The sequence below is a fragment of the Dermacentor variabilis genome, chromosome 1, assembly GCF_050947875.1.
Source record: "Dermacentor variabilis isolate Ectoservices chromosome 1, ASM5094787v1, whole genome shotgun sequence".
In the NCBI taxonomy this organism is placed as follows: Eukaryota; Metazoa; Arthropoda; class Arachnida; order Ixodida; family Ixodidae; genus Dermacentor; species Dermacentor variabilis.
Window position 1 is genome coordinate 260,362,029 of NC_134568.1, and position 13,348 is coordinate 260,375,376.

General features: G+C 44.9%; 1 protein-coding gene and 1 pseudogene across 1 annotated transcript in view; both read left to right on the forward strand.

The window, feature by feature from the left end:
* Positions 1 to 13,348, forward strand: part of LOC142573421 (uncharacterized) — a 53,885-nt gene that overhangs the window by 14,826 nt on the left and 25,711 nt on the right. Inside the window, exons 2-3 of the mRNA XM_075683018.1 lie at positions 820 to 1,021; positions 12,429 to 12,588. Coding sequence (XP_075539133.1) covers positions 820 to 1,021; positions 12,429 to 12,588 — 362 coding nt within the window. The remainder of the gene's footprint in view (positions 1 to 819; positions 1,022 to 12,428; positions 12,589 to 13,348) is intronic.
* LOC142568406 (U2 spliceosomal RNA) lies at positions 9,596 to 9,776 on the forward strand (annotated as a pseudogene).

Sequence of the window (13,348 nt, forward strand, 5' to 3'; positions counted from 1 at the left end):
TAAGTACACAGGTGTTTTCGCATTTCGCCCCCATCGAAATGCGGCTGCCGTGGCCGGGATTCGATCCCACGACCTCGTGCTTAGCAGGCCAACACCATAGCAACCAAGCAACCCCGGCGGGTCGATGTGAACTTTATACTCATAATGTTTCAGAATTGAAATCCATGCGCTCCGTAGATTCCGCGGCCTCCGCGAGATGCCGCGACGAGCCCGTTCGCCATCATAACACCATTGAAACTTTGTGCTCGGATGGGGCTCCTGCGTTATGTGACTCCAGGTGCAAGGGCGTTGCCGCAGTATCCAGCCCGAGTTCGCAATGTTTGCGCCGAAATGTGTTTTCGAGCGTGATAAAGACATTCTTGACAGAATCCAGAATGATTTCCGGCGCCGGGGGTTGTTTTGGTCGGCGGTGCATGACTGCACGAAAATGTTTCGGCGAGGGGGGAGGGGAGGGGCTGAAGCCTCATAAGCCTCCCCCCCCCCCCCCCGGCTGCGCCCCTGAACACAAGTGGTGCACGCATGAACGTTCAACATCAGCTCGCCACTCTAGAACTCTAGTATTGCATTAAACGGTGATGAACTTAAACATTCGCCGTAAGCATCACCTCCTATTATCGTCGATCAACGCAAACAACGGGAAAGTTCGTTTACATCGATTCCCGCGGTGCTTGGGATCGGCATAATTTCTCTGTGTTCAACAGCCGCGAATCAATTATAGCGGCCTCGACGAGTTGTGGCGAGTGTGCGCCACTCCCTCTCGCTGGTGCCGGCGGTTGCGCGCAGCGGTTGATCTTAATATGTCGGCACTGTGATTTGCAGGGACATTCTCGATAAAGAAAGACTCCCACCCCGTCCCGCCCCGCGACGGAGACGGTTTATTCGTTTCTTGCTGCCCCGCCTGTACAACCGCCGCTATGGCCAGGACCTGGAGTGGATTGACCAGGAGGAGGGCACTTTCCGCATCCGCTGGAGTCTGGACCCAGGTGTTTCTCAGAGGGACCCTCCTGTACAGTTCTTTAAGGTGAGCGCACGATCGGTTGGGCACCACTGTGCCTTAAGTGGAATATATCGGGCGCACCAGCTAACGCGGAGCAAATTAAAAATCTTCTGTGCGGATGTCTGCAACATCATGAAGAAGGCTCCAGAATTTTGGGTTATTGTTGAGTAATTTAGTACTGATTATATAGATAACACATCTTTAAGTTAACTTTACAGTCACTATGTCAATAAATAATTTGTAGAGCACATTTTAAAACACTGCATGCACAGAGGAATTGTTTTAATTGCCGAAAAATTTGCTACACCAAAGGTAACGCGTCACAAACAGTCCAAAGCAGTATATGTTTTCAAATGTGCTCTACACACTTTGTTACAACGTTGGGGCCATAAAGTTGAAAATTAATATTTTATATTGGTGTTCACTACTAATTACACAATTAGAAGACAAAAAATATTGGCAGCTTTTTGGGAAACTTATAGAGCAACATATAGTTAATTTCGTCCAAACGGAAGGCCTCAATTTATTATTAAACTGCTCCGAGTTAAGTGGGATACACGGCATGCATATGTTGTATGCCCCATGCTAGGGCAAGCGCATATTGTGCCTGCTGTGGCTCAAGTCCATAATGTGTTTCAAAGGTGGGCCCTGTATTTTTGTCTAGTTTTGTGACATCTGGGCGCCCTAATCGCAAGATAACTCGCAAAAACTCGCGTTATAACCTCTGTCGATCCTGCATAGCTAAACGGCCTATTTAGGCAATATAACCAGTCACCCTTCCAGCTAGGGGAAGGCGAGTCCGCGCGCTCAGTGAGGGAGACCCTAGGCGAAGCTCTCAGCAACAAAGAACATTTATTAAGCTGGAATTCCATACAAACACGAAGTTTAAACAACACGTCCAAATCTGATTCTAATTAAGGCACAAAACATGGCCAAATGGTTGCCGGTGGCCGCTAACGGCGCACCGCGACACAGAGAACAAAGAACCCACCAGAAAGAGGCCGCCCATCCTTCGACCAACGCCTGCCATCGCGCACCCCCACAGCAGAGGAAATGGAAACAGAAAGAAACAGAACAACAGACGCGGGCCCGATCGAGCGGTGCTGCCTCGGGACATCGAAACGACGGAAGAGTGCGCGCTCCCGCCGAGGCTGGGACCCCGATGAGCCGAAGTGACCATTGGCCGGCGGCGGACAAAGGGAGCGCCGCTGGCAGAGAGGAACACGTACGCACCTTCTGACGCCCCGATGTGCTCTCCTCAGGTTCCGTCTTGCGCGCGCATACCCGGAGTGTACGCAAGCAGGACCCGAATCCCGTCGAAAGTCGGCCATTGGGTGAAGCCCGTTTCCATTCCCGTGGGCGGGATTACAGCCGAGTGACAGTGTTTTATGACCCGCCGCCATCCCGTCCAGGCAGGGAGGAGACGGACACGGAGCTGCCGGAAACGCAACGCAATGGCGTCGCAAAACCACCGCGAGCGCCCGAGCCCGAAACTCCACAACTCATAAACATTCTTTTGGTTGTATTCAAGTCGACTCGAAGGAATCGCAAGCATTTAATATAACCCTCAAGTGGTCAATTGAAATAAGTACACACAGTAAAGTTCTTATGTCAATGAAAAAGTAATATAGTAGACTTCCGCTAATTCGACTCCGGTTAATTCGATTTCTCGGTTAATTCGATCGCGACTGAAGGTTCCGGTCTGCGCCCATGGATTTCCATGGGCCTAAACTTTCGTTATTTCCATCCTAACATTGGCCTTTTCCGGATAATTCGGGCTTGACTAGTGAGCATGCACGCGCCTGAACCATATAGAGACCCCGATAGCGGCCCCCTCGCGCCGAAAATGCCTACTTTAAGCCTGCCTCAATCGCAGCTCACAATGTCTGATCGCGGCAATTACCTGACTCTTGTGCCGAAAATTGCTTGTACGGTGCTTTGGTCACAAAACCAAAAGCAAAAATCAAAACCAAAATTGTTTTGGTCACAAAACCAAAATCGCCTTCTTAACAATCGTATACTTTACCGCATAACCCGGATATACTGCGGCGGAGCCGACTTTAACAACAAAAAAACCGTGTGGCGAAGCCGACTTTAGAGAACCCCCCCCCCCCCGCCCCCATTGTGCAACAATATTTCTTCCTTAAAAAAATCGGGTGCACGTTAGATTTCTGCTTCCTTTAGGAGCTATAAGACCTTTCTGCGACCCTGCAGCCTGCCCGTATGCAAATATTAAAACCTAGACAGCTTAAAGTTGGCTATATCAAGAGTTGTGGGAAGTCAAATTAACGTAGGAATGTCATTTTTACATTAGTTTTCTACTTTGAACACATAGAAAATGGGTGTGCATTTGATTTGGAGGCGTGTTAGAATAGGGCAAATGCTGCCACGTGAATTAGCAGTGTGTTTTGGCATTTTATTCTGCATCTTGTTTGATTCAACTCACCAGGCAACTAGTTCAATTTCGCCTGTGCCGTCAGGGTCGAATTAACAGAAGCCAACTACATTTTACAGCGAAGCTGTCTATGGCTAGGGTTCCATCAAATTTTCATCTGTGCGAGGCAAAAACTCTCATTATCAGCAATGGCTCGTGCCACTGCTTGCACGTTCGTCATCGACGTCTTCCACAGCAGCCTGCAGTGACGTAGCCAGAAATTTATTTCTATTTCGGGTGGGGGGGGGAGTTCTCTGTCTCCAACTACCCCTCCTTCATCTCTCTCTCTCTCTCTCTCTCTCTCTCTCTCTCTCTCTCTATATATATATATATATATATATATATATATATATATATATATATATATATATATATATATATATATATATATATATATATATATATATATATATATATGTGGAGATTGTACACCACACAAAGATGAACTCCTAGCACTCCCCTGACAAGAATACTTTAACATCAAGGATGCACGTCGTTGCTGAAACAGCACTTTGTGTAACTTCTGACAAAGGTTTTTCATTGCTAAGGTGTGCAGCCACTTCGCATGAAATTATGCTATCATCGTAATGCTTTTTTAAAAATGATTACACTATATTAAAAAAAACAAATTTAGTTTACAAATTGATGCATGTATATAATGCATGTTGATGACCTAGCTGGTACATGACTTGGAAAAACAAACAGCGCCAAAAATGGGGCCAAACAAAAACAAGACAGTGCACTATCATGTGTCTTGTTTGCAGCCCAGACTTCATTCAGTCCAGGTAACAGTAGAGATAACCATTGTTTTCGAGTCAGATCTTCTAGTGAGTAGTACGGCCATGGCTAAGTATGGAAGAGGGCACGCACACTATTTTGCAAGTCACCTATCGCACAATCGCACTTTGAGTGTTGTAGGCATGCCATATTATTCTAGATTTAAACATTCACAAGTGAAGCCTTGCGCTAGAACTTCGATAGTACATCATATTACGCACGTTTCACTCACTTTCGGTGACCTGCTGTCCGAGTTATTTGAAGAGGCGTTTGGAAGTAACTTACGATCATGGTATCATCACGCAACGCATATTGTTATTTGATCACACTCGGGAATTGATGAGGCAGACAGTCCGAGGCAGGACTTCTTCCTGTATAGAAGTCTTTGTGAAAATTACGGCATCCGTAGTTCACAGTAAAATAAGGGCCAGTAGCTTCGAGTGATTTGAAATTGTTGTGTCTCCTGACACCTGTCTATTCTGAAAATTGCCGAGACATTTAGTTAAGATGAGCTCTTTGCAGCAATCAGCACGGGTTATGACGGTGTAGGTGAGCCTCAGCGAGGCGACTGGCCACAGCCGTCTGGTGTTGAGCGGCGGGGCTGTGACAACACGCTCTCCCTATGTCCATAATTATCTGTCAACTTCGTTCTTGATGCCTTTTATGTACAATTTACCCCCCCGCCCCCATCCTCTGCTCGTATCCATCACTCCACTCCCTTTCTTAAAATTCTTTTCCATTAGTGTCTGTACATTCATCAGCATTCACCGGGTAGTTGAACAGCGTGGCGGCCCCTAACATTCCTATATTTCTGTTTCTGTGTCAACTTTGAGGCCGTTCACCTATCTGCCTTCCTACCTGTTTGTTGTGGTGGTTTCTTAGCTTCCCTGGCCCAGCGCCCCTGTCCTTGATATATTTTGCTGTGAGCAAATCAGCACTCTGTAGGTCTTTCTTTCTTGTCCTGTTTTTTGCCGTTTTCATTCTTAACAGCATGTGCAAACTAGCCTGACAGCAAGCTTTTCTCAAGTTTATTAACATAATGAAAGTCAGAGACAAGGGAAAGAAAAGGGGGGGGGGGGGGGGGTTGCTTACTATGTGTTTCCTAGACAAGCAAGTTGCAATATTTTCGGGATGCTTTGCTCAACTACCAGAAATAAGAAGTTCTTTGACAACACGAACGCCTGACGAGGAGCAACTATGCCCCCAAGTTTTATGCATGCGCTCGTCCCATCTTTACCTGTATGTGGAAATTTTAGCACTGATACCCCCACAGCAGTTATTGTAAACACGATTTGGAACGAGGTATAGGGGCGCCATGAGTGAGGCCACATTTTTCTGTGCATAGGAGAGGGATCGCCCCCATGACACCCCCCCCTCTTGGCATGTCGAAAAATGTTTATGGGAGTGCCAGTTCCCAAGCTTGCTTAAGTTTAAGCACCATGCCATTATAACTGGGAGCTTACCTCTGTCGTTGAAAAGACAAGTGTACAATCATTGCATTCTGCCGGTGCTAACATATGGGGCAGAAACTTGGAGGTGAACAAAGAAGGTCAAAAACAAGTTAAGGACCGCACAAAGAGCGGTGGAACAAGAAACATTAAGAGTTGAGTTAGGCAAGAGTTAAGAGACGAGAAGAGAGTGCTGTGGATCAAAAAGCAAACGGGAATAGCTGATATTCTAGTTGACATCATGAAGAAAAAATTCAGTACCATTCCACTCTGTGAAGGAGGATGACCAGCGGAGATATATGTGGTGATTGACTCTATTGCTTTAATGTATGGTGGTTACCATATTGATTGAATAAAGACACATGCACATATCTGAATGATTTTCTACAGTCTTTATTTTCCACAAGGCCTCCCGTATGGCTGGGCTTGGAGAGTAACCGACGCCTGATATGCACATCAATGGCACTGTCGTCACTGATGTTCCGGGGCAGGCATGGGACATCTACTTGTACATCGATGGGGACATGAATGACCTGCCTCTTAATGGTGAACTATTCATTGCATGCGCCAAGCGCTGTATGCACATAACTGGAAAGCGATATCGAGGTGCGACTAGTTGCTCCTCCACGATGTTGAGCCTCGGACAATGAGGCACCGGGGGTACACATACCCGTGTATTGTTGCAAAACATGGCACAACTCCTTTTACTAACGAATCCCGGCACGTAGAACAGACACATACCTCACCGCACTCCAAGGGTGCACACTGCTTCACCGTAGCCAAGGCAATCGTGCGTTGCTCGACGTCCCACAGGGCAGTAATAGTTGTGAGGTTGCTCGAAAACCACAAGCGTTCACACACAACACAGGCCACACCAAATTGGTTCGCCACAAACTCGCTCTGAAACCTCGCCATTGCTCCGGTGAAATGTTCCAAGTTTGCAGGATTGGGGCCACATGGACGGTGCGAACGTAGAGATGGCCAACATCGTCATTGTCAGCCTGGTTACGCCCACTGCAGGGCAAAGGCCTCTCCCATACTTCTCCGACTACCCCGGTCATGTACTAATTGTGGCCATGTCGTTCCTGCAAACTTCTTAATCTCATCCGCCCACCTAACTTTCTGCCGCCCCCTGCTACGCTTCCCTTCCCTTGGAATCTAGTCCGTAACCCTTAATGACCCTCGGTTATCTTCCCTCCTCATTACATGTCCTGCCCATGCCCATTTCTTTTTCTTGATTTTAACTAAGATGTCATTTATTCGCGTTTGTTCCCTCACCCAATCTGCTCTTATCCTTTAACGTTACACCTCTCATTCTTCTTTCCATAGCTCATTGCGTCGTCCTCAATTTAAGTAGAACCATTTTCGTAAGCCTCCAGGTTTCTGCCCCGTAGGTGAGTACTGGTAAGACACAGTTATTATACACTTTTCTCTTGAGGGATAATGGCAACCTGCTGTTCATGATCTGAGAATGCCTGCCAAACGCACCCCAGCCCATTCTTATTCTTTGGATTATTTGTCTCATGATTCGGATCCGCGGTCACTACGTGCCCTAAGTAGATGTATTCCCTTAGCACTTCCAGTGCCTCGCTAGCTATCGTAAATTGCTGTTCTCTTCCGAGACTGTTAAACATTACTTTAGTTTCCTGCAGATTAATATTTAGACCCACCCTTCGGCTTTGCCTCTCCAGGTCAGTGAGCATGCATTGCAATTGGTCCCCTGAGTTACTAAGCAAGGCAATATCATCAACGAATCGCAAGTTACTGAGGTATTCTCCATTAACTCTTATCCCCAATTCTTCCCAATCCAGGTCTCTGAATACCTCCTGTAAACACGCTGTGAATAGCATTGGAGAGATCGTATCTCCCTGCCTGACGCCTTTCTTTATTGAGATTTTGTTGCTTTCTTTATGGAGGACTACGGTGGCTATCAAGTCGCTATAGATAGACATATGGCTCGTCTACACCCTGATTCCATAATGCCTCCATGACTGCTAAGGTTTCGACTGAATCAATTGCTTTCTCGTAATCAATGAAAGCTATATATAAGGGTTGGTTATATTCAGCACATTTCTCTATCATCTTATTGATAGTGTGAATATGGTCTATTGGTGTAGCCTTTACGGAATCCTGCTTGGTCCTTTGGTTGACAGAAGTCTAAGGTGTTCCTGATTCTATTTGTGATTATTTAAGTAAATACTTTGTAGGCAACGGACAGTAAGCTGATCGGTCGATAACTTTTCAAGTCTTTAGCGTCCCCTTTCTTATGGATTAGGATTATGTTAGTGTTCTTCCAAGATTCTGGCGAGCTTGAAGTCATGAGGCATTGCGTATACAGGGTGGTCAGTTTTTCTAGAACAATCTGCCCACCATCCGTCAACAAATCTGCTGTTACCTGATCCTCCCCAGCTGCCTTCCCCCTTTGCGTAGCTCCCAAGGCTTTCTTTACTTCTTCCGGCGTTACCTGTGGGATTTCGAATTCCTCTAGAGTATTCTCTCTTCCATTTTCGTCGTGGGTGCCACTGGTACTGTACAAATCTCTATAGAACTCCTCAGCCACTTGAACTATCTCATCCATATTAGTAATGTTATTGCCAGCTTTGTCTCTTAACGCATACATCTGATTCTTGCCTATTCCTAGTTTCTTCTTCACTGCTTTTAGGCTTCCTCCGTTCCTGAGAGCATGTTCAATTCTATCCATTTTACACTTCCTTATGTCAGCTGTCTTACGCTTGTTGATTAACTTGGAAAGTTCTGCCAGTTCTATTCTAGCTGTAGGGTTACAGGCTTACACACATTGGCGTTTCTTGATCAGATCTTTTGTCTCCTGCGATAGCTTACTGGCATCCTGTCTAACGGAGTTACCACCGACTTCTATTGAACATTCCTTAGTGATGCCGATAAGATTGTCATTGATATCTTCAACACTAAGGTCCTCTTCCTGGGTTAAGGCCGAGTACCTGTTCTGTAGCTTGATCTGGAATTCCTCTATTTTCCCTCTTACCGCTACCTCATTGATCGGCTTCTTATGCACCAGTTCCTTCCGTTCTCTCCTCAGGTCTAGGCTAATTCGATTTCTTACCATCTTAGGGTCACTGCAGCGCACCTTGCCGAGCACGTCCACATCTTGTATGATGCCAGGGTTAGCGCAGAGTATGAAGTCTATTTCATTTCTAGTCTCGCCATTTGGGCTCCTCCACGTCCACTTTCGGCTGACCCGCTTGCGGAAGAAGGTATTCATTATCCGCATATTATTCTGTTCTGCAAACTCTACTAATAACTCTCCCCTGATATTCCTAGAGCCTATGCCATATTCCCCCACTGACTTGTCTCCAGCCTGCTTCTTGCCTACCTTGGCATTGAAGTCGCCCATCTGTATAGTGTGTTTTGTTTTGACTTTACCCATCGCTGATTCCACGTCTTCATGGAAGCTTTCAACTTCCTGGTCATCATGACTGGATGTAGGGGCGTAGACCTGTACGACCTTCAATTTGTACCTCGGATTAAGTTTCACAACAAGACCTGCCACCCTCTCGTTAATGCTATAGAATTCCGGTATGTTGCCAGCTATATCCTTATTAATCAGGGATCCGACTCCTAGTTCTCGTCTCTCCGCTAAGCTCTGGTAGCACAGGACGTGCCCGCTCTTTACCACTGTATATGCTTCTTTTGTCCTCCTAACTTCACTGAGCCCTACTGTATCCCATTTACTGCCCTCTAATTAATTCCTCCAATAGCACTGCTAGACTCGCCTCACTAGATAACATTCTAGCGTTAAATCTTGCCAGGTTCAGATTCCTATGGCGGCCTGTCTGGAACCAGGGATTTTTAGCACCCTCTTCTGCGTCCCAGGTCTGACCGCCGCCGTGGTCAATTGCTTCACAGCTGAGGGCTAGGGTTTGATTGTTGTATTCATATAGGAGGTATTCATATACAGACATGGCCAACGTGGGTCAAAGTGCAGTATCTGTTCTTATCAACTTAATATCTGATACAGGTTGTATTTGGACCCAAGATATTAAACCTATTTTTGCAAGTTGGCGGAGTGCTTGAAGCCTGCTTCAACCTCTGCCGCAGGTGGGCCCGGTGTTGCGCTATCTTCTGGATCGGCCCACGGTTTTTGGTCTGTGGACATCGGTCTGCTGGAAACTAGCCAAATACAGCTTCGCTGTAAAAATGGAACTGGACTGGCTATGTAATGTATAGGGCAGTTGACTGGTGGACCATAAGAATTAACAGAATGGGCACGAAGGGAAAGGAAATGCAGTCGAAGACAGCAGAAAATTAGGTGGGGTGATGAAATTAGGAAATTCGCAGATGCAAGTAGATTGCTGGCAGAGAAGGCCTCTGTAGACATAAATATAGGCTGATGATGTTGATGTGCAATCATCAAAAACATTTGTGACTAGCATGCATATGTGCCAACGTGTGAACTTTGCAATTCGTAAAATCCTGCAGAATGCGCGGGGCCGGGGTAGAGAAAGCGGGGAGATAACACACTTTTTTTAAAGCTTTCCCTGAGCACACCTCTTTTCAGAGATACATACATACTTGATCATGTAACAAGGATTTCACTTTAGACGCAGCACACAGGGCAGCAGCAAACTTGGAACAGCAAATAATGTCAAGCAACAAACTGTTCCTAGATCAAAGGGACTTCTTCAGCAACCTGGCTGTTGCCAATATTACCTAGCTGCTTCAGGAACTTGTTTGGATATACTTGATGAAGCAAGAAGCATCCCTCTTGCATCCTTTCACCAGCAAAATACTGACATGTGTACTTATTTATCCTTTTTCCAGGGGCTGCATTTCGGCCACTAACAACTTAGTGTTATTATTCAGCACAAGGCATGCCAGCATTATTTGGAACTTACTCGAATTTTATCATTTATTCTATCTCTTGTGTATGTTCTCACCGCACCTTGTTTAATCAGATAATCTGACACACGAATTGTGTTGTACTTTTCAGAAGGCATGTGGGCACCAGCGATTGCACTGGAACCTTCAACAAGTCATGTATAAAAGACGAAACGCTTCACTTGCAGATCAGATTTCGGCAATTGGCGACTGTGCTCGTTGCTATCGTTGTGCTTCGAGTGTCACTTGTTTTGTGGGCATAGGTTCGCCCAATATAACGTTGTTCTATGTTACACAGTTTGCTACTGTGTTCTCACCATCACTATAACGTGAGAATACTTACAGCAGAAGGTATGGAGACTGACGTGCTATACATTTTCACAAACAGAATAAGTTTTTTGTAAGACTTGAGGCAAAATTTGTAAAGTTATAATACAGGCTCAAATTCGTAAACATTACGAGTAATTTGGAAGAGTTGTCAGTTATGCTAGCGTGGTAAATAAAAAATACATTTTTTCTTTTGTTAATCGTCTGGTTGGCTTACGTTCAAAGAAACATCATTTTTGGACATTCCAAGTTCTGGGTTGCAGCTTAGATCAGAGTAAATGCAGTAGAAACCAGCGCAATGATGCGACTTGCATCCGCAAAATTTGTCGGTTTGCATCCGAAGAAACCTGTTTTCAATCATTATGTTCTGTCATCCTTTAGGTGTCTTACCTTAACCCTTTCATGGTCAATGACGTAAATATAGGGCACCACGAACAAGTCCAAAATGGTCGATGCCAAATATTTATGGCGGCGTCTGTACGTTTAAAAATTTCCAATTTTTTTTCCTTTCCTGGCATGGGCTGCCACTATATGGGAATACAGATAATTTTTTTCTCGCGCCTCCCTCTCTCGGTTCTCATTGTATGGTTTGTTTTAGAGCTAGTTTGCTCCAGCGCGTCTATATATGACCACTCGCGCATTGGCGTGAGCGCGAGTGGGTGGCGGTTTGGGTTTTGTTCCGCGGGCAGTTTCAGCTTCTTGTGCTCGCAACACTGATGGCTATATCGTTTCTAATCACTCAAAGGGCGACCGCATGTTTCTCGCTCATTTAATTAGTGCTCACAGGGGTTCGCATAGGAAGGATGCCACCGTGCATGCGTTTCCTTTTCTTTTCTTTTCCTTTTTTGGAGACTTGCGAAAACCAATTGCCTCTGGTTGGCGATAAGATGAAGATTAGCAAAGGTTTGTCACACATTTTGCTTTTTTGATGGGCACACAACCACACAGTTTTCTTGAGTGCGCTTACCTATGCAGTTTGATTAAACTATGGACATAAATATTAGTCTAAGAGCAGGAACATTTGATACTTGCGAAATATTCTCGTGTGCGCATTTTCTAAGCCTTGAACTATGTGTATAACAATGCATCATATTTTTCATTCTTACAAGTTTACTTCCTTTTCTATTGTTGTTATTCATGAATAAATAGTACATATATGCCAACGGAAAATATTTTTTTCTCACTTTACAGTCACCCTACAGAAATTGCAATAATTTTTTTATGAAATTGGAATCAGAAGAATTAGAATCTCCAATAAAAAAAAATCGACCCTGGGCGGTCGCATATGGTGAAAAAAATTGACCCTGAAAGGGTTAATATCTCATCTATGTATGCTGTCTGATGCATGTTTGCCATGTATTGTCTGCCCTGTTTGAAGATGTACTTGTTCTTGAACCTTCAACATTGGACAAGATTGTCGTTCATGTCAATCTTATATGCACTACGCCAGTCGTTGTTTTGAAACCAGTGGCCAATTATTATTTTTTGTGCAAGCATTGCACTTTATAACCACAGCAACAGGCGTATTCAACAATGAATTACAGAGATAATGCAGTTTACGTGTTTTCTGGGTGCTGCTTGATTTCAGGACTGGGCTGTCATAAAGAGGATCTGGAATGAGGCGGATCCAAAAAACCTTGACATGGCAAAGGAGAGAGTTCGAGTGGCCTTATCGAATATCAAATATGTGAAGCAAGTAAAATCAGAAAACAAGAACTACCGGTGCTTCAGAATTGAAAACCAGCAGCGTGAGTTTTCAGATTTATTCAATTTTATGGGGTTTGGGAGTGTTGCAAAGGAAGTGCATGCTGTGATGAAACAAGATCTTTACTTTGAACAAACGAAGCAGCTGTGGAGTCAGGACAATAAATAAAGTTTGTGTAAAGGTGAAGACAAAAAGGAAAAAAAAGGAGTCGCAGCACCAGGAAAACAAATAAATAAAACCTACACACACGTTAATTGATAAATATGAGCTGCTAGCTAGTTTATCGACAATATAAGCTGCAAGACTTTTTCACAGTAGTGAAAAAATTTCATTGTCACTCAGCCAAGAATAGTGGTGGGAAGAGTATGTAATATAGCACCATACTAAACAGAGAGAGAGGGGGGGAGAGAGAGAGAAAGAAAAAGAAACATAGGAAAGGTTGCCAAATGTGACAGTTACAGTCTAATCTTCTATGTAGTCTTCTAATACTAGTACCTTTAGTGTGCTTGCTAGAGCAGCTATTTAAGCAGCCTTAAGCACTGCCATTAAGTGTGAGAAAGGCAAGGGTAGCATGTATGCACGCAAATGTGGAAAACTTATGTGAAACTCTGGGTGCCGGTTTGACTCCTGTTATGAAACGCCGGGTGCGATATTTAGGGGAAATGAAAGCCAATACAGATCAATATGCCAAGGGGCACCACGTAACATTACCCTCTGCGGCCGGCAACCCAGTGGCTATGTTGTGCTGCTGAGCTCAAGCTTGTGGGTTCAGTCCTGACCATAGTAACCACAATTTATTGGGG